The sequence below is a fragment of the Mobula birostris genome, chromosome 4, assembly GCF_030028105.1.
Source record: "Mobula birostris isolate sMobBir1 chromosome 4, sMobBir1.hap1, whole genome shotgun sequence".
Taxonomy (NCBI): Eukaryota; Metazoa; Chordata; class Chondrichthyes; order Myliobatiformes; family Myliobatidae; genus Mobula; species Mobula birostris.
In genome coordinates, this window is record NC_092373.1 from 145212121 (window position 1) to 145238171 (window position 26051).

Below are 26051 nucleotides of genomic sequence, written 5' to 3' on the forward strand. Positions count from 1 at the left end.
CTATAAGATCAAAGAATAATTGAGTTGCATTTTTAACTTAAATTGTCTTCAGCTAGAGATTATTAAAAAGATGTTTTTCAGCTGGATCTCCCAAAAGCTGGAAATCAGAGAAAATTGAGCGAAGTGCAAAAACTGGAACAGTGTCACAAAGAGGGCTCCTACATGCTAGTAAACTAGACTGATATAAAGGATAAACTTAATTCAACTTCTGCTTTGACAGTGTCTGGGGAAAGTGTCCCAAACAAGATATGGTATGGTGAGCCAAGCAAGCCCAAAGTAGGGGAAAGATGTGTGGAAGTCATATGCCAGTCTGCTCATCGAGGAATCACCATTAGGGTAATTATAAATGATTGTTCCACTGGCAAATTTAGTAGTATGAGACCACTGGACACTACCCAAAATCCATAAAATATACTTAAGGTGATGCATACTAGAACAGCCATTGAGCGCCCATGAGATAGGATTAATATTGCCCTTAACCTATTAGCCTAATCTGTTCAAGAAGACAACTAAAGAGACTTGCTTACTCCCTTGCTGCTACTACTAAGCACTGCAACCACACAGGTGGTCACCAACCTGTCCTAGATCAGTTACAGATGACATCTTTATGTTTTGCACGATTGTATTGTGATAATTATGGTAATTATTTTCTTTTTCCTTAAATATCTGTAAATTCTGTAAATCTTTTTAAAGAATAGAGTAAGGCACACTCGATGGGACACACCAGGACTCAAATGATTCCAGTTACTGAAAAGTATACTGTGAATTAAGATGTTTAGGAAAGAAATTTTAAGACAGTAAGCACGCCAGATTCTTTAAACAAATTAAAACTTGAGTTAAAGATATTTTATTGTGTTCAAGTAGCTGTTTAAACAGGTTTAATTCATCAGAATAATATTAACTTTAACTGGATCAAATCCTAATTTCACTATGAAAAGTTATGTCTTAATCAATGAGACAGTAATGAACTGTCATCCCAACATTGCATAGGGAGATTTATGATGCAAGGGTTCAATGGATTTTTTTTAATAAGGAAGTCACCTGCCTGCTCTCAGAATGGAGAATAAATTTCGGATGCACGTCAGGAAATTGTGTACATTTCACTCTTGAGTTAAAGGAAATAAAAATATTGGCTAGAATGTGCAGTTTCTCCATGTGTGCTTTATGCAGGTGTCAACATGGAAAATCTCTTTTTTCCAGGACTAAGTTACCCTTTATGTGTATGTGCATACTTAATCACAGAGGATGCAGACTCCAGCCTGTTTTCACATCCTACAACCTATTCTCCCCCCCTCCCCCCCCCCGACAAGTATAAATTGTGTCTTACAGGGTATTGAAAGAAAATACTTCAGGGAATTTGTTAGCTACTATTTAATTAATTTCCTGCATTCCTTTACCTTTGATTTAGTTCTATTTAAAAAATGCATCAAATTCATCCAGAAACAGTCCAAACATTTTTTTCATTAGCGATGGTAATGTGTGTCCTGGAAAAGTCTGTTGAATACTCAGTTATTGAGAACCAAGTTAGCCATCTAATTTGAATTTAAAAGAGACACCATAGCCCTACAACTTAAAAAATTAGCTCCAATTTTAATATGACAAGTACAAACAGCACAGTAGAATTATAGGCATTACCTCACTTTACATAAAGGAGGCCATCTTAAAAATTTCATGCATTTTCTGATTAGCATATGCAATGTTAAAATAGTTAATTTTCTAAATGTTAACATTATATTGCACTTTTTCTTAATCTAAGTTATATGTTTCAACCAAGTCAAGTTAAAGCTAGAGGTAACAGGAACATAAATTATTTTGATTCTGGGGCCCCAGTACTAAAAATGTAGACATGCTCTACAAAAACAAAAAACTGTTGATGCTGGATATCTCAGACATCCCACCTCTCCCGGAACATCCGGGAATCTCCCGCATATTAATAGTGGCTCCCTGATGCCTGTAAATTATATACAATATCACGGAAATCAATTTTTTTGAGAGCAAGTGAGAGAAAAGCAAGAGAGAGCGCGAGAGCGACCACGAGACAGCACGCACGAGAGAGCGAGAGCGAGAGCGAGAAAGTGAGAGCGTGAGCGAAAGCGAGCGAGAGCGCACGAACCAGAGAGGGAGAGCGAGCAAGCAAGCAAGAGCGCTTGAGATCACGCGAGCAAGAGAGCGAAAGCGCGCCATGGCAGAGTGTTCCAAAAAAAATAAAACATACGTCACCCCAGACTACACTAAAGTGTACCCCTGCCTAATAGAGGTCAAAATAATGACAGTGTTGCTCGCTGCACTGTTTGCAACAACGACTCTTCTATTGCCCATGGTGGGTTAAGACTGTAAAAGGCATGTTGAGGTGAGTTTAACAGGTGTCATTCATTCATTAGCATAGCTAACGTTATTTAAACTAGCTGGCTAGCTGCTAAGGAGCTACTCTATTGCAGACATCCCACCCCTCCCGGGAGTCTCCTGCAAATTGATGATGCTACCCCCCTGAAATGAGTTTTTGCAGGGTGGGATGTCTGATGTCTTAAAACAGAAAATGCTGGAAATGCTTAGACAAGAAATAGTTTTCTCAATCACAGATACCACCTGACCTGCTGAGTATTTCCAACAAGATACTCCATGTATTGTAATAATCAGGTTAATTTATGGAAACATTTAAATGTTAAGGATTATGCTTCAACATCTTTCTAACAAGGGCCAACCAGCTGATCAGTGGAGTTTTCCACAATGTAGACTTGGATAATTTCTCAGAGGTCAATTTAGAAATAACAAAAAAAAAGTCATGTCAGGCAGGTTTTACTGGTTGTAACAGCCAAGAAAATGATGTGGACTATGACATTGTACAGAATACAAACATACTATATAATGCCAGCCCTCATTTTCGTTTGCCTTTTGTATCTGTTGTTTGGAAAACACTAGAAGCTGACATAAGGTTTTCTATGTACTGTCCAAGAACTTGATTTTCAGATTTCAGCTTCAGATTCTCTTCTTTCACAGCATCCACACGTGCAGACAGCTCTGAGAAAGCAAAGGAGAAATATTAAGGCTTAACAGCTGACTGGAATATAAAAACAATAAATTATGGAATTGTTCTGCAGTATTTTAAATTGGTTCGGAAATAAACTTTGCCAATTCTACCCAGACAAGCACTGCTGACTACAAGCAAAGGCAATTAATTATTGTTTACATTTCAGCTAGATTGAGGGGCAGGAATAAAATGAAAGCAACACTAAAGGTTCTCTGTCCAAAAATGGCTTCTCCTTGCATGTCATTTCTCCACTGAGATTTCAGCCAATGGCATTGTGACACAGAAGGACAAGGATTGACAGCAATGCTTCTGAAACTGCTGTTTGGGCCATCATGTACATGCTGATCATCATGCACTACTTCACTGATCGCATTTCCCAGCATTAGGTCCATAGCCTTCTGTACCTCAGCAACTCTAGTTTTCATTTGGCCACTTCTTCATCCATCACCCCCTCAGGGAATGCATTTCAGATTCAAACCACACCCTGGGGGAAAAGTTCTTCCTCAGATTCCTCTAAACCTTCCACCCATTACCCGAAAACCCCACACCCTCTAGTTTTAGATAAGCCTGTAATGGGAGGTTGTAATTTTTCTTACGGTTTATCTACAGTTGCAAGAATAAGTTTGTGGACCCTTTGCAATTACCTAGTTCTCTGCATTAATTACTCATAAAATGTGGTCTGATCTTCAGTTAAGTCACAATAATACAGAAACACAATCTGCCTAAACTAATAACACAAACAATTGTACTTTTCATGTTTTTATTGAACACATTGTTTAATCATTCACAGTCCAGGCTGGAAACTGGTGAACCTTTGTATTTAATAACTTCTTCAGCAGCAATATCCTCCATCGAATATTTCCTATAGCTGCTCATCAGTTTTGCACAGGAGCGAGGAGGAATTTTAGACCATTCCTACATACAAAACTGTTTCAGTTCATCAATACTTCTGGGATACTTTGCATGAACAGCCCTCCTCAGGTCTTGCCACAGCATCTCAATTGGAATAAGTTCCGGACTCTGACTTGGCAATTCCAAAACACGAATTTTCTTCTTTTTGAAATCATTCTGTTGTTTATTTACTCCTGTTTCAGATCATTGTCTTGTTGCATCATTCAAAGCTTCAGGTGATGGGCCACTACCCTGACATTCTCCTGTAAAATGGCTTGATACAATTTTGAATTCATCTTTCTCTCAACAATTACAAGCTGTCCAGGCCCAGAGGCAGCAAAGCAGCCCCAAACCATGATGCTCCTTCCACTATGCTTTACAATTGGGATGAGGTTTTTGTGTTGGTGTGCATTGCCCTTTCTTCCAAACATAACGGTGTGCATTTCTGCGAAAAAGTTCAACTTATGTCTCTTCTGTCCACCAAACACTGTCCCAGAAGTGTTGTAGAACATCCAGGTGGTCTTTTGCAAACTTGAGACATGTAGTAATATTTTTTTGGAGAGCAGTAGTTTCCTCTGTGATGTCCTTCCATGAACACCATTCTTGTTCAGTGTTTTTCTTATAGTGAACATATGAACAGAGATTTGAGAACTTGCTGAAGATTTCTGCAGGTCTTTTGCTGTTACCCTCTGGTTCTTTTTCACCACCTTCAGAATTGCACATTGTGCTCTTGGCATGATCTTTGCAAGATGCCCACTCCTAGGGAGAGTAGCAACAGTATTGTGTTTCCTCAGGTCTTTGGAAAGCTTTTGTAGCTTTTTCCAGCTTCAAGTATTGGTACGGTCCTCTGAAAGTTGTTTTGATCGGGGCATGTTGCACATAAACAGATCTTACTCGAGAACAGCAGGCTCTGTCAGTAATCTGACTTTGTGTGTATTTTTTTGTAATATATAGGGCAGGGCACCTCTACAACCCACACTTCCAATCTCATCTCATTAATGGGAACACCTGACTCCAACAGCTTTTGTAGACGGTATTACCCCAGAGGTTCACATACCTTTTTTGAACCCAAACTGTGATTGTTTAGTGTACTCAGTATTGATGAGAAGTACAATTGTTTGTGTATTATTAGTTTAGACAGATTGTGTTAGTCAATTATTGTGACTTAGATGAAGATCAGACCATGTTTTATGCGTGATTAATGCAGAAAATCAGCTAATCGCAAAGGGTTCACAAACTTTTTCTTGCAACTGTACCCATGCTCCTCATAACTTCATACACTTCTATCAGTTCCCCCTCAGCCTTCTCTACACCAAGGAAAATAAACACAGCCTATCCAAACTCTCTCATAACCAAAATGCTCCATCCCAGACGTCTTCATGAACCTCCTCTGCACCTTTTCCAGTGCAGTTATGTTCTTCTACAGTGTGGCAACCAGAACTGTATGCACGACTCCAGATGCAACATAACTAATACGTTATAAAGTTGTACCATTGTATTCTATCTCCTTCTAATGAAGACATGCATCCCATATGGCTTCTTCAGCACCTTATCCACTTGTACTGCCACCATCTGGGATCGTTGGGCTTGAACAGATCTGAGGACAGTACGGTAGCATGGTGGTTAGCGCAATCACTTCACACTGCCAGTAATCACAAAGCGGAGTTCAATTCCTCCCACTGTCTTCAAGGAGCTTGTACGTTCCCTCTGTGATCGCATGGGTTTCCTCCCAAGTTCCAAAGATGTACAGCTAGGGCTAGTGAGTTTTGGGTATGTGATTACCTCTAGCACAATCCTCAGTTTCTATTGGTTGTTGACACAAAATGTTACATTTCACCGTATGTTTCAATGTTTTGATGTAACTATGACAAATAAAGCTGATCTTTGGAAACCACAGTTCTCTGTTCAATACATTCTAAGACTCTGGCACATATTGGGTGAACCCTAAACTATTATTGTATTTTCCCCAAAATGCAGCACCTCACACGTATCAGGATTAAATTCCATGTGGCACTGCTCTGTTCCCCTTACCAACTGGATCAATATCATGCCATAGCCTACATACAGCTACTCACATCTTATCAATGACACTACTATGTGTCATTTACCTGGTAACTTACTAATCATACCTCTTATACACATATCCAAATTATTAATGTACAAATAATAATTACTGCTACAGAAAGGGTCCCAGTACTGATCTTTTATAGTACCCCATCAGTCACAGGTTTCTACCTCAAATGCAACCCTCCACCACCACCCTTCTGCTTCCAAGTCAATTTGCCAACTTGCCCTGGACTCCATGGGCTATAATCTTTTGAACCAATCTCCAATGTTGTTTCCAAAAAGGTCTTAATGAAGCCCATGCGGATTACTTTAAACTGCAATGTCATCCATTAATTGTGTTACACTTCTCTCATCTTTATTTCCCGTCACCATCACCTTTCCCTTCATTCCATCTGATTGTCCTCCGAAAGGTGTGGGGATTGTGGGAGAGGGGCAGAAAGCGGTAGAAGTTCATGGAAACTGCACACAAACCTGGAGATGGCAAAGTGAAAAAACACTTTATACTTAATATCAGTCCCGATGAAGGGTCTCGGCCTGGAACGTCGACCATTTATTCCCATCTATAGATGCTGCCTGACCTGCTGAGCTCCTCTAGCACATTGTCTGTATTATTTTATATTCAAGGCTCCCATGGATTAAAGGCATATTCTTTAACCTGTGGCATTCAGACAAAATTAATTTACCTTCTAAAGTATGTTGAAGCTCCAAAACTTGATTAATCAGCCGTGTCTTCTCTTCTAATTCTACTTGACTCTCGGGGTCAATTACTAACATCAAAAGATTACACAACTTTACAAATCAAAAATAGAAGGAAGCAAATAGGATTCAAAAAGATGACTGGCAAACACATCCAGTTACTTTAAAGATCAATGTTACCAGGCTGTCGTCTTCGTTCTTTTCACCACTCGTAATTATGAAGAGACCTATGGCTAATTGTTAGGATGTTTTCAAGAAGAAAGCCAAAACCTTATAATTGCCAAGGCTAGATACAGCTAATGACTGCAAATAGTAGTTGTGACTATAATCATCTGTACGGATGCTGGGATAGTGGGTGGTCTGAAATAAAACATTATATAAGATAAACCCACATAAAATCCTCAGTAAAACAACTGCTCCGAAGAGAGCAAATCTGAAATTAAATACCATGTTAGGCTATCTCAAAAACACTTAAAAGTTTTCTCCTGAAGTTCTTTGGACCAATGATATGTTTCAATTGCTCACTGGATTTGAGAATCCCAATAATGTAGCACTTGGTGATACTCCCCCCAAGTCTTCGATTGGAGTACTGCACAGATACAACAGAAGCATACCCATGCAAGTTCAGTGAAGAGCTTTAAAAACCCAGTCTCTATAAAAGAGAGGTACCGTCTAGTGGAGCAGTCATTGGAGCAGTCCGAGTCAGAGTAGTAAGGCTTTGGCTCAACAAGGCTTCAGCAAGAATGGGCAGAGGCAAGTAGGTGAGTTCATTCCTTATTTTCTGAATCAATTCGAGAGAATAGGGGGCATGTCTTCTGGGGTAGGTGTGACCTGTACAAAAGGGATGGGTTGCACTTGAATCAGAGGCGGACCAATATTCTTGCAACACACACAAAAAATGCTGGTGAACACAGCAGGCTAGGCAGCATCTGTACCTCTTCCTATAGTCGACGTTTTGGGCCCAGACCCTTCTTCAGGACTAACTGAAAGAAGAGCTAGTAAGAGATTTGAAAGTGGGAGGGGGAGGGGGAGATCTGAAATGATAGGAGAGAAGACAGGAGGGGGAGGGATGGAGCTAAGAGCTGGAAGGTTGATTGGCAAAGGGGATACGAGGCTGGAGAAGGGAGAGGATCATGGGACGGAGGCCTAGGTAGAAAGAAAGGGGGGAGGGAGCCCTCAGCTCCCCATCTCCTTTCTTTCTCCCTAGGCCTCCCGTCCCATGATCCTTCTCCAGCCTCGCATCCCCTTTGTCAATCAATTTTCCAGCTCTTAGCTCCATCCTTCCCCCTCCCCCTCTCAAATCTCTTACTACCTCTTCTTTCAGTTAGTCCTGACGAAGGGTCTCGGCCCAAAACATCAACTGTACCTCTTCCTATAGATGCTGCCTGGCCTGCTGTGTTCACCAGCAATTTTTGTGTGTGTTGCTTGAATTTCCAGCATCTGATCTGCAGATTTCCTCGTGTTTGCCAATATTCTTGCAGGCAGGTTTACTGGAGCTGTTGGGAGTGCTTAAATTAATATGACAGGAGGATGGGAACCAGTACGATAGAGCTGAGGATGAGCCAGCAGGTTTAAAAGTAGATGGTGGGTGTAACATGAATGTAAGGAGGGACAAGCCGATTGACTGGATACAAATGCAGATAGAGAAAAGAGTTAAATTGTACCACAGAGGCAAAATTCAAAAGGGTGAAGAAAGCAGGACTGAAGGTGCTGTATTTAAATGCGCATAGCATTTAGAATGAGGTGGACAAACTCGTGGCACAATTACAGATTGGTCAGTATGACATTGTGGGCATCACTGAGTCGTGGCTGAAAGAAAGCCATAGCTGGGGGCTTAACATCAAAGGATATACTTTGTATCGAAAAGACAGGCAGGAAGGCATAGGCGGTGGTGTGGCTCCGTTGGTAAGAGATGGAATTACATCTTTAGAAAGAGGTGACAGAGGGTCAGAAAATGTTGAATCTTTGTGGATGGAGTTAAGAAACTGCAAAGGTAAAAAAAAAATCATGGGAATCATAAATAGGCCTCCATATAACAGCAAAGATGTAGGATTGAGATTGCAAAGGGAGCTGGAAAAAGTATGTATTTAGGGTATTGACAGAATTGTAATGTTCAATATTCAAGGGAATTTGGAAAATCAGGTTGGTGTCAGATCACAAGAGAGGGAATTTATTGAACGCCTACAAGATGGCCTTTTTAGAGCAGCTTGTGCTTGAGCCTACTTGGGAAAAGGCCATCTTAGATTGGGTGTTGTGTAATAACCCAGATCTTATTAGGGAGTTTAACACAAAGGAACCCTTAGGTAGTGATCATAATATGATTGAATTCATACTGTAATTTGAGAGGGAGAACTCACGTGTATCAGTATAGCAATGGAATAAAAGGGAATTACAGAGGCATGAGAGAGGAACTAACCCAGGTGGATTAGAGGAGAATACTGGCAGGGATGACAGCAGAGCAGAGGTGGCTGAAGTTTCAGGGAATAGTTCACAAAGCACAAGATAGATATGTCCGACAGAAGTTTTCAACTGGCGGGGTAGGCAACTGTGGCTGACAAGTGAAGCTAAGGCCTGCATAAGATCCAAGGAAAGAGTATATAAAGTGGCAATATGAGTGGGAAGTTGGATGATTGGGAAGCTTTTAAAATTCATCAAAAGGTAACAAAAAAAAGCTACAAGGGAAAAAATGCAATATGAGGGCAAACTAACCAATAATATAAAGCAGAATTCTAATAGATTTTTCAGTTATATAAAGAGTAAAAGGGAGGTAGGAATTGATATTGGACCACTGGAAAAGGATGCAGGTGAGGTAGTAATGGAGGACAAAGAAATGGCAAATTAACTTAATGGGCACTTTGCATCAGTCTTCACTGTGGAAGACACTAGCAGCGTGCCAGAGGCTCGTGAGTGTCAGTGAGCAGGAGTGAGTGCCATTGATATTACAAAGGAAAAAGTACTAGGCAAACTCAAAAGGTCTTAAGGTGGAAAAGTCACCCGGACCAGATGGATTACATCCCAATCCTGAGAGAGGTTACTGAAGAGATAACGAATGCATTGGTCATGATCTTTCAAGAATCCCTTGATTCTGGCATGGTCCTGGAGAACTGGAAAATTGCAAATGTCACTCCACCCTTTAAGAAGGGAGGAAGGCAAAAGAAAGGAAATTATAGGCCAGTTAGCCTAGCCTCAGTTGTTGGGGAAGTGTTGGGAATCTATTATTAAGGATGAGGTTTCGAGATATTTGGAGACTAATGATAAAATACATCAAAGGCAGCATGGTTTCTGTAAATGGAAATCCTGCCTGACAAATCTGTTGGAGTTCTTCAAGGAAGTGACAAGCAGGGTGGACAAAGGAGAGGCAGTGGATGTCATTCAGGAATCCTCCTGCAAGACTCCCAGAAGGTTAATTTACAGGTCAAGTCTGTGGTAGGGGTAGCAAATGCAATGTTGGCATCTATTTCAAGGGGAATAGAATATAAAAGCAAGGAGATAATGCTGAGCCTTTATAAGACACTAGTCAGGCTGCACTTGGAGTATCGTCAACAGTTTTGGGCCCCATATCTCAAAAAGGATGTGTTGTTATTGGAGAGAGTCCAGAAGAGGTTCACGAGGATGATTCTGGAAATGAAGGGGTTAACATGTGAGGAGCATTTGGCTGCTTTGGACCCGTACTCTCTGGAATTTAGAAGATTGTGGGGAGATCTCATTGAAACCTACTGAATATTGAAAGGACTAGATAAGGTTGATGTGGAGAGGATGTTTTAGAACAGAAGCAAGAAGAATTTTTTTTTAGCCAGAGAGTAGTGAATCTGTGGAATGCTCTGCCACAGACTGTAGTGGGTATATTTAAAGCGGAAGTCGATAGTGTCCTGATCAGTCAGGGCATCAAAGGATATGGCAAAAGACAGGTGTATGGGGTTGAATGGAATCTGGAATCAGCCAGATGGAATGGTGAAGCAGACTCGATGAGGTGAATGGCCTAATTTTGCTCTCATGCCTTATGGTCTAAGCACAAATGAACTATAAAATCTGCCGGAAGAAGAGAGCACAGAAATATAGTCATTGACAGGTTTTCCTAAGAGCAAGGATAAAGCATCAATTTTCATAGAAAGTTGTAAGCAGATAACCACTTTAGTTTCACATTTTAGCACAATTAAAGGTAAAACAACATTTTAAGTTATATTACAGCTGCATTGTTTTATTAACTCCCATTGCAAGATCTCTGGCAATAATGGCGTCACACATTTTCCACCACCATACATTGGACCTACACCCGCCTAGTGGTCATGTTATGGTATTTTTCTATTAAAAAAGGTTACATAATAACTTAGAAACATGTTGAAAGACCACAATACTCAAAGTTTAAATAATTGCTAAAGTACTTTACACAGCATTGAAAATACACAAATATTACAGACTTTGTATTACATTCTTAAACCCCCTTTTTAACAATTGATTCAATTTCAAAAGCATAATTTTATCTGTGCAATGCCAAACATTTTATTTTCAGAATAAGAAATTTATAAAGTTGCAGTTGAAAAGTCTTGTACATATGTTCATGGCAACTAAAAGCTTACATTGGTAATAACGCCATCTGAAGTGGAATCTGGAGTAGGAAGTGAACATTCTCCCCACAGAAAGGAAAAGTAAAGTGTGTCTCCTGTTCCTCACACCTTTTAACAGACAGTCCTAGAATAGCAGCAGCAGAAGCTGCAGCAGACTGTCTGTTGGCCTGCTCAATCAGGTGTAGCACAGAAACCACTGCTTTTCATTTCAATGTCTTTTTTTATATCCCATCCAAATGTTTAAAGAATTACTTCTCCCTAAGTACTCCAAATATTATTGATCGAAGGGAATAAAGCATCCAAAATCATAATGTTTCCAAATTATCAAATTGAGGTAATTTTAGTAGTATTTTGCAATTACCCTTGAATAAAGATGCCAAACAAAAGCCCAAAAAAAATTACCTTGTCTTCCCCAAAGCTCAAATGTCATTCAATTAATTTTTATCTTTTCTTCACCAGAAACACTACACTTCATGTATAACAAAAGTCCTTCCTTCGGAAGTAATCTGCAATCTGAAAAATTGGTACTTTTTAAATACATAGGAATTGTAGAGGATGAGGAAAAGTACTAAATCGTTAAGAGAAATTTACTGGGTTAAGTAGTTTTCAACATTCTTAAAAATGATTATGGAGAAAAAACAGGGCAAGATTTGTCAGGTCTAGGAGGGTTCCTTGAAGCAATATATTCAAGCGTTAGGGCTGTACAGGACCTCTTATTAAGGAATAAGCCTAGCCGGGTGATTGCTGTTTCTGTGGTGGGGAGGGGAGCATTTAGGAGCTTAATCATAATTATGTAAATTTTAAGATAACTACAGATAAAATTAAGACTGGTTCTCAGGTGAAAGTTAAGATTACTGAAAGGGTAACTACAATATTAGGCTGGGGAAGTAGATTGGGAGAGGCTGCTTGGCAAATCCACATCTGACAAGCAGGAATCTTTTAAAGGCTAGTTAGAGTCCATGACCAGCATATTCCTGTGAGGATAAAAAGCAAAATGGTGAGGTTTGGGCATCTTGGTTGACAAGCGATACTTGAAGTTTCATCAAAAAGATAAAAGGATATGTAAGGTTTAGAAATCTGAAATCAGACGAGGCTTTCAGGAATATAAGGTGGGAAAGAACTTAAAGAATTAGAAGAACTAAAAGGGGCTATGAAATGTTCTTAGCAAGAGGGATTAAGGAGGATCTTAAGGCATTTTATACTTTTATTGGGAGCAAGAGGGTAGCTAGAGAAAGGGTGCTTCCACAAATGGATAAAGGAGAGAATTCTTGTTTGAAAAAGAGGAAGTGGTTAAGGTCATTAATAAGTTCTTTACATCAGAATTCACCAAAGAAAAGGATATGGATTATTCTGACATTGGGGACGATACTCTGGGGTATCTGTATTAAGGAGGAGGTGTGCATAACGGGAAATATCAAGGTGGAATCTACCCGAGGATACTGAGAGGGGCAAGGGAGGAGTTAGAGTCATAGAACACTACAGCATAAAAATAGGCTCTTCAGCCCATCTAGTCCATGCCGATTGCTGGGGTTTGACATCCTTTTTGTCATAGGCAGTCACAAAAAACTGTAGAATAGACAATATTATTCCCTTGTTCAAGAACAAAAAGGACAAACCAGGAAATTATAGGCTAATGAGCCTTACATCAGTGGGAGCGAAATTATTCAACCAGTTTTAAGGATAGGATTTATTTGCATTTGGAAAAGCCTAGGCTTAAAGTCAGCTTAGCTTTGTGCAGGGAAGTTTCCCCTTCGCAAATTTATGAAAGTGACAAAGATTATTGATAAAGGTAGGGCAATGGATGTTGTCTACATGTACTTTGGTAAAGCATTTGGCAAAGTCCCTCAGGATAGGCTAGTCCAGAAGATTAAGTCACATGAGATCTAAGGTGTTTTGGCAAACTTGGTCCAAAATTAGCTCAGTGATTGGAGGCAGAGGGCAGTCGTGGACTGTTGTTTTTCCAGATAGGAAGTCTGTTACCAGTGGTGTATCGGAGGGATTGGTGCAGGGGCCTTTGGTGTTCTTCATTATATGGATGAAAATGTTTGTGTTTGCTAAAGCAAACTAGCTGACAACATGAATATTGGTGGAGTTGTAGACAACAGAATGGTTGCCTAAGAATCCAGAGGGACCTAGATTAGCTGGAAAGTTTGGTGCAGCAATGTCAGATGGAATTTAATCTGGATAAGTGTGAGGTAATGCATTTTAGGTCATTTATTACTGGCAGGACACACATGTACAATACATGACAGAGACCTTAGAAGTGTTCATTTATAGAGCAATCCTGGAGTGAAAGTTCACAGGTCTCTGGAAAAGGTGATACACCAGTAGGAGTATTGAATATTGAGTTGGGATATCATGCTACAGCTGTACAAGACATTGTACAAGGCCAGTCTTGGAATACTGGGTATAGTTATGGTCAACACACTACAGAAAAAAAACATGGTAGCACTAGAAAGACACCAGAAAAGGCTCACTGGGAAGTTGCCTGGAATGGAGGGCTTTAGTTACAAAGAGAGATTGGATAGGGTGGCTGAAGGGCGACAGAGGCTTATAAAAGCTTAAGGTGCATGGATAGGTTAGATAATCAGTCTTTTTCCTCAGGGTAAGGGAGTGTAAAACTAGAGGACATAGGTTTCAGCTGAGAGAAAAAAAAATATTCTCAAAGAAGATCTGATGGGCAAGATTTTCTACACAGAAGGTAGTGGGTGAAAGGAACAAGCTACCAGAGGAGTGATAAATCTAGGCAAAAATCACAGTGCTCAAAAGGCTCTTTGGACAGGTACTTGGGTAGGAAATGAATAGAAGGGTACGGGCCAAATGCAGTAGGTGGCAAGCTGCATTTTTAAAAGGAAGCAACAATGAAGAGGTTTAGGTCTTTGCAGTAGAATGCATGGCTGCTAGCGATAATGATTAAAACTAGAGTTACTCACAAAGCCAGAACTGAAGATGTGCCAGCAACCAATGGTTATGGAAACCATCAGATGGCCTAACTCCCTCATTGCCAGTCCCTGTTTAAAATATAGCAGGGAGCAGTGGATCACAGATGGACTTCAAAAACAAACTTCATAACTTTTGAAATATAAATCAGAACACTAAGCAGAGCCACTGTGGGTGAGCAAACTTAAGGGAATGGGACTATGTACGAGTTAGGTTTGGCAGCAGATTTTAGAATGATTTTAAATTCTTGGAAGGCACAGCATGGGTAATTGGCCCAGAGTATGCTGGAAAAGTCAAGTCTAAAGATAAGCACAAGGGATGGATGAATAGCAAATGAACTGAAGTTGGACAGAGTCAGGCAACATAATGGAGTGAGAAGTAGGTGGTTTAAGGATAGTCTGCAGCAGAGACAGAAACAGAAATAGCAGCAACAGCAAGTCATTCTGGCCTTTTGGGCCTGCTCTGCTCTTCAATACATCCATCTCATTATCACATTGCATTGCCTTCCTTTATTCCTACTATGTATAGAAATGTGTGCATCTCCTTAAATATACCTAGCATCTTCGCCTTTGCAGCTCCATGTGCTACCAAACTTCATGGGTTTACCACACTCTGAAAGCAAATTCTCTTCATCTCAGTCCTGAATGATCTCTCGTCACAATCTGAGTCAAGGGAACCACCTTCCTCACATCCTGTCTATCTAGCCCGTCAGAATGTTATAGGCTGCAATTAGATGCCCTCTCACCCTTCTATATCAATCAAATACAACCTTAATCAACCTAACGTCTCCTCGGTCTGGTGAACTTTTGCTGCATTTTCTCTAGACTAAGTATATTCTTTCTCAGATAAGAGGATCTAATGAGGCCCAATATAATTCAGCAAGACATTCTTGCTTGTCATCCTAATGGCTAACAGACCATTAGCCTTCTTAACTGCTAGTTATATCTGTTTGTTTGCTTTATGTGACTAATGTACACGAATATTCAAGCTTTTTTGTACATCAACAATTTTAAACCATTCCAGAGGAAGGGTCTTGACCCAAAGCTTCAAACGTCTATTTCTATTCACGCGTACTACCAAACCTGCTGTGCTCCTCCATTTGTTTGATGTTTGCTCCAGATTCCAGCATTGCAGTATTGTATCATCTTTAAATAATAACACTCCTCTGCACTCCAACCAAAACAGACAACTCTACATTTGTTCATGTAACACTACATATACCAAAGTATTGCCCACTCACTTCATCTGGCACTTTGCTGCATCCTCACAATTCACATTTTTGCCTCTTTGCACCCTCCTCACAATTCACAATCCCACTTAATTCACTGGCAAACTAGAAAATGTTACAGTTTGTTTCTTCACCCTGATATATTATGAATAGCTGAGGTCAAAGCACTGATTTTTTTCAGTACTCCACTAGTTACTGACCAGACCCTTAAAAACCACTCTATTCCATTACTCATTTCCTAACATCCAATTTGTAATGCTTGCCAATACTCCAATACCATACATTTTAATTTTACGCACATGGGATTTTAGCAAAGGCTTTCTGAAAATCCCCATCAACTGGTTTGCCATCATCTATTCTAGCTCATCTTAACAGTCTGAACAGATGCCACTTCACGAACTGACTGTCTCAGCTTTGAGGGGGAAGTTGGATTCAATTGCAAAGGAATGACTTTTGTGACTTTATTCAATGATTAAGGTTTTGAACATCACAATATTTAGGTGGAAATACCTGTCACTCATCTAACAGTGAAGGTTAACAAGTAATCTTATAATCTGGGCAAAACGGAAGGGTCAAGAAAGGTAATGGCACTGCTCATGTAAAGATGAAGAGAGATTTCTTCATTCGAAAGGATCCAAACCTTTGGAAAGGGCAGCACAGTAGCATAGTGGTTTGCACAACACCTTACAGTACCAATAGGTTTCCTCCAGGTGCTTTGGTTTCCACCCAGTCTAAAGATGTACCAGTAGGTAGGTTAATTGGTCATTGTAAATTGTCCTGTGATTAGGCTGGGGTTAAATCGGGGGTTGTTAGGTGTTTGGCTCAAAGGGCTGGAAGGACCTATTCTGTGCTGTATCTCAATAAAATCTTTAAAAACTCAGTACTATAAGTGAAGTTGAAGTAGAAGATCAACTGAGCAGTAACACAAGCTTTTGAAGGAACCTATGTCCTACTGTGTAACCTTTGTCTTAGAAACTACACGGGGGTCTTAGGCCAGACTTCTCTCAACCAATGTCAAAAAAAACAATAAATAAGCATTCACTTAACTTCCCGTTTATCTAATTCAGTGAAGCACAAAGCTCCTTACTGTGTTGGGACAGAGATATCAGACAAAAAAATTAAAAAGATTCAACACCTGCAAAGATTAATGTCTAGTCAGGCACCAGGCTGAAGTCTTGGTGTCAGAAAAGTAGTACTTTGGCTCTGGATGCCAGAGTAACAGCTGATTTTGTAAGAATTCCCCCATCTCATCTTTCCCTGTGAGAAATAAAATGGGAACAGGAAATTCCTTACCTGAAAGATAATTACAAGATGGTAGATTACATTTAGTAACAAGTCATTGTAGATTTGACATACCTTCCATATCAGCATTCATCACAAGCAGCTCACTGTCAATATTTGAATCAGAGATTGTTGATCCAGAATCCCCTAAAAGGAAATATAAAGTTAAAGTTTACTTTATGGACATTAAAAATACCGGTGGAGAATCTCACATAAGCTGATCTGAATCATCAACCAGTGCCCCCCATATCAATGGCTATTACCACCAGGATGTGCAAGGGACCATTTGCAGCTTCTGTCCAAGTTGCAGACTTTGAAAGTATATTGATGTTCCTTCATCCTTTCCCTGTACAAATCCTGGAGCTTCTTATCCATCAGTATTTCTATACCAGAAAGACTGCAGAGGTTCAGGATGGTAGGTCAACACCATCTTTTCTAAGACAATCAATTGCTAGTAATAAATGTTAGCTTCCCCCTCCCCAAATTATGTTTGGATCCAAAAAAATGAAAAAATGAAAAATGAGCAAGGGTATGACCCTCAAAAGTCATACGGAGGAGAAATATCCCAGGTTTAATCTCCAGCTTCTGTTGAATTAACAAATTTTAGCACCAAATAGTAGTGGGAATGTTGTTACTCAGTGTCAGTTGGAACAGCAATTAAATTCAACACCTTTGGTTCGGAAGGGGAAAGATTGAACAATAATCCTTACTCCTGATCACAATCCAATAACTTCTCCTAGAAACCATACAAGTTTAGAGATATCAGGTGATGACAGGATGATTCAGTAGTGATGCACTAGTAATGTCAAAAAGCCTCTCAACACCATATCCAAACTGTGAGGAATGCCAGCTGAAGAGGTGGCTGCTCAATTAAACAGAGGGCTAGACCATTCTCAAAGAAACCAGATTCAAACTCAACACTTTACATCATAAGGAGAATACTTCTGATGAATTTGCAAGAGTGGTATGTGGTCGGTATTGTTTACTTATTCTGTCCCCAATTAAAATGTTAACTCTTTCCATAGATGCTGCCTGCTTTCTGGCATTTTCTGTTTTTATTTCAAATTTCCAGGACCTGCAGTTATTTTGAATTTCAACTCAATAATATTGTTCGGGAGAAAAGAAAATACATTTCATTATGCAGAAGTAGTACAGTTTAAAAATACCACTGCAAAACTAGTACAATTATTCAAAAGGGCAGTATCTATTTACCATAATCAGCCCCAAATGTTAATTTTGCCCAAAATTTGAATTAGCTTGAATCAATATTGGTTAATTTAGCCAATTAAGTCACATTTCCAGATATTGATGGAAACCTGAATTAAAACAGATAATGTTAGAAATACTCAGCATATCAAGTGGTACCTGTGGAAAGAGACACAGAGTTAACATTAAAATTCATTCTGATGTGCCAACTATTTTAGCAACTTCTGTTTTATTTATTTTGTTGAGAAACTGACCACCACTCTCATCCTTCAAAATTTATCTCATCCAACACCTCTTCATCCATGAAGAAAATAATTTGTGCCAACTGCTCCACAAGAAGTTGGTTGAGAATTTAAAAATAAATAATCAGAGATATAAGATGTCTCTCTGCCACACAAGATTTCAGATACTTAGGGGAAAATAACTGCACAGGACGTACTAGAAAGTAACACACACAAAATGCTGGAGGAACTCAGCAGGCCAGGCAGCATCTATGGAAAAGAATAAACAATCAATGTTACCGGCCAAGACTCTTCATCGGGACTCTGATCTTGATGAAGGGTGTTTGGCCTCAAACACTGACTCTATTCCTTTCCACAGATGCTGCCTGATTTGCTGAGCTCCACCAGCACTTTGAGAAGATATGGAACAAACTGCTTCAAAGAGCAAGTGTGTTTGGGATGCCGGGGAGGGGCATGGAATGCAGGTGGTATGGGAATTTTTAAAGCAAAAAATTTAGTCAATTTGGACATACAAGGGAGGAAGCAAGGAAGGCTTCTTATATTTTTTAAATGAGTGCTTTGCTGAGCAGTTATATTTTTCCAACAGGAACCACCCACAGGCAGATTACTGGTCTTGTCAAATAAGTGCAACATTCAGCTACATCAGACATTTGACTGGAATTTCTATAAGACACAGGAGCAGGATTAGAGGCCCATCTTGTCTGTTCCATTATTACATCATGGCTAATTTATTATCCTTATTACCCTACAAGTCTATTCTCCTGCCTTCTCCCTGTAATCTTTGATGCCCTTACTAATCAAGAACCGATCAAACTCCACTTTAAATACAGCAAGTCGCTGGCCTTTATAGCACCTGTGGCAAATAATTCCTCAGATTCACCACCCTCTGGTCATAGACTCCCCTAGAATGGGAAGCATTTTCTCCACATACACTCTATCTAGGCTTTTCAATAACATCCCCCACCCCACCCTGAAGCACCTTCAATTACTCCAAAAGACTGAGGTTTGGTAAAATACTGAAAGGCTTTTATTCGCTGTACAATACGACCTCCACAGTGAGTGTCTGCCCCCGGACTGAGGGGGAGGGGGCAAGGCGAACACCTTTATACAGGACTCTGTGGGAGGAGCCACAGGGACAGTCAGCAGAGGGGTGTGTCCAGACAGGTAACCGAGTTACAACATATATACATGGTTTACCACATTCACCCCTCCTTTTTTTTAAAAAGAGTCCCGCGGGGTGAAGTGACTGACAATATTTACAAGAAGTATATTTACAGGTTAAGTCTATCAGGCAGTCGAGTCCATCGCTGTGATCTACGTAGCACCGGCGATGGCGGTTGTGCTGGCTCCGGCCTGACTTCAGGTGCCAGCACGTTAGGCGTCGGTAATCCCTCGTGCGTGTGCGTCGCGCCCGGTATGGGAGTGTCGTGTCGTGTCTGTATAGGGTTTGCGGTGCACGGTGTCTCGTAGGTACATACATTGGTGGGTACGGGGTCAATAGTCACCACGGAGTGTTCAGGGTAGGGGCCCGGAGCTCCTGCGGGCGCCAGGTCGCGGATGGAGACCGTGTCCTCCCGCCCATCAGGTAAAACCACGTAGGCATACTGGGGGTTCGCATGAAGTAAGTGAACCCTCTCGACTATCGGGGAGTATTTATTGCTCCTTGCATGTTTCCGGAGCAGCACTGGCCCCGGGGACGTCAGCCAAGATGGTAGGGTGGTTCCAGTGGTCGATTTTCTGGGAAAAGAAAAGAGCCGCTCATGAGGGGTGGCATTGGTGGCTGTGCATAACAGGGAGCGGATGGAGTGGAGTGCCTCGGGAAGGACCTCCTGCCAGCAGGAGACTGGCAGTCCCTTTGACCTGAGGGCTAAGTGTGGCTTTCCACACTGTGCCATTCTCCTTCTCTACCTGTCCATTCCCCCGGGGATTATTGCTCGTGGTCCTACTGGTTGCAATTCCCCTAGCCAGTAGATATTGGCGCAGCTCATCACTCATAAGCGAGGACCCTCTGTCACTGTGGATATAGCATGGGTATCCGAGCAGAGTGAAGAGCTTGCGCAGGGCTTTTATAACTGACGTGGTAGTGGTGTCGGGGCAGGGGATGGCGAAGGGGAACCGCGAGTACTCGTCAATTACGTTAAGAAAGTACACATTGCGGTAGGTGGAGGGAAGGGGGTCCTTAAAGTCAACACTCAGTTGCTCAAAGGGGCGGGTGGCCTTGATGAGTGGTGCCTTTTCGGGTCGGTAGAAGTGCGGTTTGCACTCTGCGCAGACTTGGCAGTCCCTGGTCATCATCCTGATGTCCTCAAGGGAGTAAGGCAGGTTCCGGGCTTTCACGAAGTGGAAAAGCCGGGTGACTCCCGGGTGGCAAAGGTCTACATGTAGGGCGTATAGCCGGTCGATCTGTGCGCTGGCGCATGTTCCCCGGGATAGGGCATCGGAGGGCTCGTTGAGCTTCCCAGGCCTGTACATGATGTCATAGTTGTGGGTGGAGAGTTCGATTCTCCACCTCAGAATTTTATCATTTTTGATTTTGCTCCGCTGCTGATTATTAAACATGAATGCGACTGAGCGCTGGTCAGTTAGCAGGGTGAACCTTTTGCCGGCAAGATAGTGCCTCCAGTGCCTTATAGCTTCCACTATTGCCTGGGTCTCTTTCTCTACTGCAGAGTGCCGAATTTCAGGGCCTGTTCCATGTTTTAAAACATACAGCGAATAAAATTGAAGCACCTTTAATTACTCCAAAAGACTGAGGTTTGGTAAATACTGAAAGGCTTTTATTCGCTGTACAATACAACCTCCACAGTGAGTGTCTGCCCCTGGACTGAGGGGGAGGGGCAAGGCGAACACCTTTATACAGGAGCCACAGGGGCAGTCAGCAGAGGGGTGTGTCCAGACAGGTAACTGAGTTACAACATATATACATGGTTTACCACACACCCCCCACCATTCTTCTAAACTCCAGCGAGTACAGGCCCAGAGTCATCAAACACTCAATCACACAAGCCATGGCAGAGGCACAAGTGAATTGATGGAAAGGGTAATGGGATGGATGAAATAGTCAATAACTGAAGCCCTCGGCTGGACATCAGGACTTCAGACATTCCTACATTTCTGCTGCTAACAACTTCACTGGGGAAAATGAATGTACTGTACCAACTTCCACCCGTCTCCTACCATTCCTTGCAACAGTATCAATTGTTGAGTGAGCCGCTACTCCACGTGAGCGTGGTTACTTCTAAATCCTCAAAGTTAGCACGCCCATTCCTAGCCACATGTTTTCCAAGAGTAACACTTCTGACTTACCTCTGCCTTAGCTGGGATCTATAAACAGGAGGGTGGCACCTTGGGCCTTATGACTCAGCTCCTCTCCAATAACAAGTTTCAATAAATATGAAGCACTTTGACCTAGAAATTCATCTGCTCTTCCCCACCCCACCCCCAAATCGAGTGCAGAATGTGTTGGCTTGGAACTTGCTCACATTGTGTCCATTTAGAAAGATCATATTGAATATCCAGAAGACCCAGTCTGTTAGGCACCACGGTGAGCCACAAGCTGACACATGACTCACATCAGCAACAGAAGCTTGAATTAATCCTGCAGTAGAAAGTTGTGACCTTGTTCTCAATGGTTAGAGCACTACTGGCATATATGCTGATGAATATACCCCTGATTACTGACTTGATAAACATAAAGCTGCAGAGACAATGCTCCTTGGAAACAGAGATGAAATCACATATCTCTGCAAACTCAATAGGGATAAGGTCTTTAGAGTCGTAGTCATAGAAAAGTACAGCACGGGAACAGGCCTTTCTACCCATCTAGTCCATGCTGAACCATTTAAACTGCCTACTCCCATCCACCTGCACTGGGACCATAGCCCTCCAACCCATGTAGCTATCCAAATTTAACTTAAACATTGTAATCGAGCTTGCGTGCACCACTTTCACTAGCAGCTCGCTCCACACTCTCAAGATCCTGAGTTAAAAAGTTTCCCCTCGTGTTCCCCTTAAACCTTTCACCCTTAACCCATGACCTATAGTGGTAGTTCCACCCAACCTCAGTGGAAAAAGCCTGCTTGCACTTACCCTCTCTATACACCTTTTAATTTTGTATACCGCCACCAAATCTCCCCTCAATCTTCCATATTCCTAGGAATAAAGTCCGACACAAGTAAATCGGTACCTCATCCTCTCAGATCACCAATCTTGCCTTATTTGTTTCTGCTATCCAGCTTGGAAGTTCCCTTTCAAAGCCATGGAAGAATCCATGGTAAACAAGTAAAAAACATTAATATTTCAAAGTAGTAGAGTGAAATAGGATGGTGCAGTGGCACAGCCTGCAGAACTGATGCCTCACAGCAGCAGACACCCATCTTCAATCCTGACCTCAGGTGCTACCTGTGCAGAGTTTTCACATTTTCCTTTTGGGTTTCCTCTGGGTACTCCCACTCCCACATCCTAAAGACATGCTGATGGGTGGGTACATTGGCCCTTAGTATGTGAGTGATTGATGGAGGAGAACTGATGAGAAGGTAGGGAGAATGAAGAAATAAGATCAGTATGGGATTTGAATAAATGGTTGTTTGATGGTCAGCACAGAAGGGCTCGTTTCCCTGCTGGGTTTCTGCATGAAGCCACCCTGAGCACTTCAGGTCGCACAGAGAACACTTCCAGGAAAGATCCAACATGGCTGCCAGCCTTTCACATTTTCAGCAACACACACAAAATGCTCAAGGAACTCAACAAGTCAGGCTGAATCTATAGAGGGGAATAAACAATTGACACTTCAAGACCCTGGAAAGGAAGGGGGCAGAAAGCCAGAGTAAGTAGGTGGGGGGAGGGAGGGGAAGGAGTACAAGCTGACAGGTGATGAGACCGAGTGAGGGAGAAGGTAGGTGGCTGAGGTAGCGGATGAAATAAGCTGGGAGAGGATAGGTGGAAGAGATAAAGGGGTAAAGAAGGAGGAATCTGATAGGAGAGACCAGTGGACAATGGAAGAAAGGAAGGAGAGAAACCAAAGAGAGGTAGTGGGCCGGTGAGGAAAAGGGTGAGAGAGTAATCAGAATGGGGAATGGAAAAAGAGAGAGGCAGGGAGGGGGAAGAAATTACTGGAAGTTGTAGATTTCAATGTTTATGCCATCAGACTGGAGGCCACCCATACTGAATATGAGGTGTTGCTCCTCCAAACTGAGTGAACTCATTCACAGCAGTAGAGGAGGCTGTGGATAGATATGTCAGAATGGGAATGTAAGTCAAATTGAAGTGGGTAGCCAATGGGAGATCCTACAGAAAGAGTGAAGGTGATCAACAAATCAGCGCCCCACTGGTGTAGAGAAGACCATACCAGAAGCACTGGATGCAACAGGTGACCCCGATAGCCTTACAGGTGAAGTGTTGCCTCACCTAGAAGGACTGTTTCAGGCCTCAAATAGTGGTGGAGGAGGATGGGTAGAGGCAAGAGTAGCACTTGCCACGTTTGTGGAGATAATGTCAGGAGGGAGATCAGTGGGGAGGGAGGACTAGACAAGGGTATCACGTAGATATCAATCCCTTCAGAAAGCAAGGTGGGTAGTGTGTAGAGACAGGAGTGTTTTGTGGTGTGATCCTGCTGAAGATGGCAGAAATTACAGAGAACGATGTGCTGGTGCTAGATACGGAGGCTCGTGGGGTGGTGGTTCAGGATAAGCGGAATCCTATCCCTGTTATGACAACAGGAGGATGGGATGAGGGCAAATGTGTGGGAAATGGAGGTGATACCGGTGAGGGCAGCATCGATGGTGGTGGAAGGGAAACCCTGTTCTTTTGGTAGGAAAAAAAAGGACATCCAAGATGTTCTACAATAGAAAGCTTCAGCCTGAGAATGGTTGTGGAGGAGACAAGAGGAACTTAGAGAATGGAATAGCATGTTTACAAGTTACAGGAAGCTGTATAGTCAAGATAACTGTGAAAATCAGCAGGTTTGTAAAAGATATCAGTGGATACTCTGTCTCCAGAGATGGAGACAGAAATTAAGGGGGGAGAAGCATCAGAGATGGGTCAAGTCAATTTAAAGTCAAGAAGGACATTGGAGGCAAAGTTGATGAAAATGATTGTGTCTTTGCTTTGTGTTACAGTCTTGTTTTTGCAATTATTTTTGTCTCTCTCTCGCTTCACTTTCCGGTATAATTGATACCTAATTTGTGTTCTGTGTGTTGTCTGTACTTTCGTGCCTGTGATGTTACTAAAAGCAACTTTTTTATTGTATCCGCACCTGACCGTATTTGTGCGTGACATTAAACTTGAGCCAGGAAAGTACACTTGGAGTACTGTGTACCGTTTCAATTACCCTGTCATAGAAAAGACATTATCAAGCTGGAGAGGGTGTAGAGAAATTTATAAGGATGTTGCCTGGATGAGAGGTTCGGAGTTATAGGGGGAGGTTGGCCACGCTGGATCTTTATTTGCTGGAGTATGAGAGGTGACCTCAGAGTTTATCAAATCAGAGGTACGAATAAGGTGAATGGTCGTAGTCTTCTCCCCAGGGTTTGGGAATGTAAAACTAGAGGGCACAAATACAAAATAGAGAGCAGAGATTTTAAAAAAGGTCCACGTAGTAACTTCTTTACACAGAGGGTTGTGAGTACTTGAAATAAACTGTGAGAGGAAGAGAACAAGGCAGGTAGAACCACAACATTAAAGAGACATTTGGACAGGTACATGTTGGGGTTATGGGCTGAATGTGGGCTATTTGGATTAGCAGGGAGGATGCGTGGTTGGCATGGAAGAGCTGGGCCAAAGAGCCTGTTTTCATGCTCTCTACTCTATGTCTCTACACCAGGAGAATTTCCAGCGCAAATGCCCTGTCCAATTTCACAAAAGATGCACCAATTGTGCACAATGTTAAATGAATTTCCATCACATCCCGCTGAAGGAAGCTACTCTGAAATCCAAATCCTAGCTGTGCAAATCAAAATTCAAAATCCCGATGAAGGGTATCGCCCTGAAACGTCGACTGTACTCTTTTCCATAGATGCTGTCTGGCCTGCTGAGTTCCTCCAGCATTGTGTGTGTTGCTTGGATTCCCAGCATCTGCAAAATACACTGTGACTGCTGTCGAGGGCTTTAAACCTGACACATTAACATGGTTTGGTGAATAGAAATTGAGCACAGAGGGAGACACACAGTGGCTAGTTTTTAAGCAGTCACTGGTCAGAGTATCTGGCGGGTCGTGCATTCTCGTTTGCCACGTCTCCCGGGTGCTTTGCCTCTTTGGGGTTTCTCCCTTCGGTCCGAGGAAGGCTGGAGAAGGCTGGGGCAGGCCTTCCCTGAGCATTAAACTGCGGGTCGGAACAGGGAAGGCCTACGCCTACCGAAAACTCACTCCCTGTTTGGGTTCGCCGACCCGACGCCTCCCCACCCAGTACTCACCTGCCTGCGCCGGCCAGCCGCCGTCCGTGGATCGGTGTACAGTATCCGGACGGAAAGAAAACAAGGGGCTCCGAGGCAGCTTTCAGACAGAGGAGATTGAAGGAACTGCCATGAACAAGGCGGCCACCAGAGGGAGAGCCGCCCCAACAGGAAGATGGAGAGAGGCCGGCGCTGCCACTCATCATCCGGCCGCGGCAAGGCTTCCTGTCCGTCCGACCAGCCAGCACAACCTTCTTCCACCGGTTAAAATCCACCACAATTAAAACAAGACAGTGTCAACAAATTCAAATCTGCCTTTCTTTACTTCTTTAGTGTTAATTCATTGAAAGCCACTTCAAGCAAAAGAGAAACATCGCAATAATTTGCAAACCATCTACTTTGATCTCAAGTTCTTTGACTTAAAAACTTAACTTTAAGAAGCAAGTTGATTCAAACCAATTTTAGTTGGAAACCAAGGTAAAACAGATGTTTTGCCACGTCACCATAGTGCCACGCTG

The 26051-nt window shown here is 42.0% G+C and overlaps 1 protein-coding gene across 3 annotated transcripts; it reads right to left on the bottom strand.

Moving 5' to 3' along the window:
- Positions 1-1305: 1305 nt before the first annotated feature.
- LOC140196649 (short coiled-coil protein) lies at positions 1306-25709 on the bottom strand. 3 transcript variants are annotated; one of them, XR_011885769.1, is made up of 5 exons: positions 19420-19926; positions 16772-16843; positions 6670-6753; positions 5411-5516; positions 2937-3018 (listed from the first exon to the last, which is right to left on the bottom strand). XR_011885769.1 is itself a non-coding variant. In XM_072256199.1 (4 exons), the coding sequence occupies exons 1-4, from the start codon at positions 19622-19624 to the stop codon at positions 2876-2878; spliced, it is 504 nt and encodes a 167-aa protein (XP_072112300.1). In that variant the 5' UTR covers positions 19625-19893; the 3' UTR covers positions 1306-2875. The 3 variants fall into 3 exon arrangements, 2 of the variants coding, with proteins under 2 accessions (XP_072112300.1, XP_072112301.1); XM_072256199.1 differs by lacking the exon at positions 5411-5516 and having other exon boundaries at positions 1306-3018; positions 19420-19893; XM_072256200.1 differs by lacking the exons at positions 5411-5516; positions 19420-19926 and adding an exon at positions 25555-25709 and having other exon boundaries at positions 1309-3018.
- Between the last annotated feature and the right edge of the window lie 342 nt (positions 25710-26051).

What these genes read in the sequence shown, in the direction of transcription:
- LOC140196649 (XM_072256199.1), bottom strand. Translation starts at nt 19,624, where the DNA reads ATGTATGTACCTACGAGACACCGTGCACCGCAAACCCTATACAGACAC. An exon ending in GATGAATGCTGATATGGAAG is followed by an intron (nt 6,754 to 16,771) that starts GTATGTCAAATC and finishes TTTTGATGTTAG; the next exon opens with TAATTGACCCCGAGAGTCAA. An exon ending in GCTTCAACATACTTTAGAAG is followed by an intron (nt 3,019 to 6,669) that starts GTAAATTAATTT and finishes TTGCTTTCTCAG; the next exon opens with AGCTGTCTGCACGTGTGGAT.